General features: G+C 41.2%; 1 protein-coding gene across 8 annotated transcripts in view; it reads left to right on the top strand.

Moving 5' to 3' along the window:
- The window catches only part of LOC101657258 (putative RNA-binding protein Luc7-like 2), a 58,789-nt gene that overhangs the window by 40,032 nt on the left and 15,519 nt on the right, over positions 1–3,238 (top strand). For all 8 annotated transcript variants that reach the window (XM_045288990.1, XM_045288992.1, XM_045288991.1 and 5 more), the window contains 2 exons: positions 1,703–1,801; positions 2,730–2,840. In XM_045288990.1, the coding sequence (XP_045144925.1) occupies positions 1,703–1,801; positions 2,730–2,840 (210 nt within the window). The remainder of the gene's footprint in view (positions 1–1,702; positions 1,802–2,729; positions 2,841–3,238) is intronic.

Below are 3,238 nucleotides of genomic sequence, written 5' to 3'. Positions count from 1 at the left end.
CCCGAGGCTTATCAGGCAGAAACTTTGTCACGTATTTCTACCATGTTCCTCATTTGGAATTGGAATAGAGGAAATGTGCCCATCGGCAAAGTCACTACTGCTTGGGACACGGAGATTATCTCGTTTAATCCTCCCCTTGATTGGATCTAGTGTGTAGGTTCTCAGTGTTACTTGGCCTGCTGGGCTCTTTTCAGAAAAAAGGTACTCAGCACCCCCTGGCATCCTCCAGGATAAAGTGTGGTTATCTGCCTTGGGGACGGTATTAGCTATTTTTGGAAAAACTACCCTTTCTCACCCTGACTGTTGGGCAGAATTCATGATAGATCCTTTGTTACGCACATAATTGGATGGTTGGTGAAAAGTGAAGCAGGCCAAGCCATTCTTGGGTACTACCTGCAGATTGCCTGGTGGCTGCTGGAAAGAATCTTTCTATGATTGAATAACTGCTTAAAACTAAAAACCAAAACAAAGTCAACCTCCTAAATCTTCTGGGAAGCCCAGCACATCCTTGAGCTTTTCCCAAAGTCTGTTTGCTTCTCTAGGTTCAGTTTCACTCGCTCTCCTTCAGAAGGCCTTCCCTACCCCCAGAGACCAGTCACTCGCCTGAGTAAGGGAGCAAGGACACAACCCTGGTCCATCTTCTGGCTGCTTGTATGTGACCTCCAGGGGATCTGAGATGTCTTCTCTCAGTCCCTCTAGCACACCTGGCTTATTAGTGTGCAGCACACGAGGGCACTCAGTTGAAGGAATGACTGCTCTATTTACTGAAGTGACCTTTGCGTCTAACTCATCTCCTCACATAAAAGATTGTCACATAAGCTCTTTTCGATTGTCACAGTGGTAAAGTTGAGCAGATAGTGAAGGATTGACCTCTGGCAATAACTTAACAAACGGCAGCATATCATTGGGAGTTCAAAGAGCAGGGCCCACCTGCTCATCAGAAAGGGAACTTTTATTTCCCCAGCAGGCCCCCATCGGAGGTGGGGTCCTTCCTTGTTATGGGTGGACTCAAAGCAGGTCTCTCACTGGTGCGGGTGAGGCCCCTGGTGGCCGTGTCCAGGGAACCACCTACTGCAGGTGTCCTCAAACTACGGCCTGCGGGCCACATGCGGCCCGCCAGGTGTTTTTGCCCCGTTTGGTTTTTAACTTTAAAATAAGTTATGTGCAGTGTGCATAGGAATTTGTTCATAGTTTTTTTAAAACTATAGTCCAGCCCTCCAACGGGTCTGAGGGACAGTGAACTGGTCCCCTGTTTAAAGTTTGAGGACCCCTGGTCTAGTGGGTACTCCAGCTTTATTTGGAAATCAGAATTGTCTTCAGAGAACAGGGGACCGTAACTCAGCAGTCAGAATTGCACATTTTCTTTGTGTTTTTTGGTTTGTTTTCCCCCTCAGTATGATTTAAAATGTAAACTTGCTGGGGCCATCTCTCTGTTGTGGGCGTGGTGAACCATGCCATCATGAACAAGGCTTCTGAGAGACTTGTCTCCACTCATTTGTTCTTCAGAACGATCGATACCTCCTTCCATCGGTTGGTAGAAAGAATTACTGCCATTTTTTTCTTGGCATCCAATTTTGTCCTTATAGGGTTTGAAAGAAGCATTGTGCATGACTTCATATGTATTCTGGAGAGTGGTGCGATTGTTTTTGTGCTTTTAAGAAACATTACTTTCTGTTTAATAGTCTCTTTCTCCTTTCCCCAGAGAATGGATCTTGGAGAATGTCTGAAAGTTCATGACCTGGCTTTACGAGCGGATTACGAGATTGCGTCCAAGGAACAGGACTTCTTCTTTGAGCTTGACGTAGGTGCTTTTTCTGTGATGGGTTAGATTTTTATCTCTCACAGGAACTTCCTTGCTTAGTGGCAGAGTTCTCTCCCATGAGTTCTTCTCGTGGGCTTTTTGGTTTGTTTGGGGTTTTTTGCCCACACACTTAAGTTCTTTTTCTTTTTCATACACTTAAATTCTTGATACACTTTGAATGTTTCATGTCGTAAGGAATTGAGGTATGAATCTAACATTTTTCTAAATAGCTTCCTAGTTGACTCAACATAATTTATTGATTACTACTAGTAATCCTTCACCTTTATATAGATAGTCTCAGATTTTTGTTGTAGTGTGCCCCTTGAGTATGTCCAACTCTTAATGAGGCAGATGAGAACCCACCAACCTTTCCATTAGCAATCAAGGATTTCACTATTGGGTGACCAGCTAAAGGTGTCATTTGGCTCTTTTTCATTACACAAGAAAAAATTAGTCTTAATTGTTTTCCACTACTAAGAAATTCTTTAACTGTTTTTAGTATATGATGTTTGCTGAATAAATTTATATTTTTAATTAATTGCTTGTATTTTGGATAAGCTATAGTTCCTTAGAATAATATTTCAAAGCCCATATTGCTTAGCTTGAGAACAAAATTTTAAAAATAGGCTATTATTTAACCGTAGATGGTTAGCATATAACTGTTAAATTTTATTTAATATAAAAATTAGATTGTATCTTTATAGAGTACACAATGCTAAAATTGCCCATGCTTTATTCTTTGGAAAAGAAAACCAGTCTTCCTGGTTGTAACATATCATTGGAAACCAGTATTTTGGATTCGTGATGTATGGACATGCTGTTTTGGTTATTTTTTTACTTCCGCAGTAGCACTTTAAAAAAAATGTCATTTCAGGGTCAAAGGTATTTCCAATTAAGTCCCTTTCTAACTATCTTTCTGTCATAACAGGCCATGGATCATCTGCAGTCTTTTATTGCGGATTGTGACCGAAGGACAGAAGTGGCTAAGAAAAGGTTAGCAGAAACCCAGGAGGAGATCAGTGCTGAAGTCGCTGCAAAGGTAAGAGGTCCAGGCATTTTGCTAGAACATCCAGCTAGTTCTGACCCTCAGCTCTTTTTGGCTTATGTTCACGTCTTAGTTTGAAATTGTAGATTCACAGGCTCCTTTTTAATGTTGAGTTTCCACTGTTGTGTATGTGTTCTCCTCAGTTCACTACTTTTAATGAATGTTTTTATTACAAAATTTCACCCTACACATAATACAGAAAAAGTACAGCAACAGACGGTCTCAGTGGACTCACCAAAAGCTCTTGTTCCTGTGTATGGTTCATTACACCAAAAACATAATCTAGATGACATTTCACCTGCGAAACAGAGCCACAATATCACACCCAGAAAGTGAATGTTCTTTGCATGGTTTCATGTCTTGAATATGCTGGTTTCCTTTTTTTTTTTTAA

The sequence above is a fragment of the Echinops telfairi genome, unplaced genomic scaffold (genome assembly GCF_000313985.2).
Source record: "Echinops telfairi isolate 266 unplaced genomic scaffold, ASM31398v2 ScPeMD7_23;HRSCAF=83, whole genome shotgun sequence".
Taxonomy (NCBI): Eukaryota; Metazoa; Chordata; class Mammalia; order Afrosoricida; family Tenrecidae; genus Echinops; species Echinops telfairi.
The sequence above is the reverse complement of the archived record's forward strand: the minus strand, read 5'-3'. Positions and strand labels throughout refer to the sequence as shown.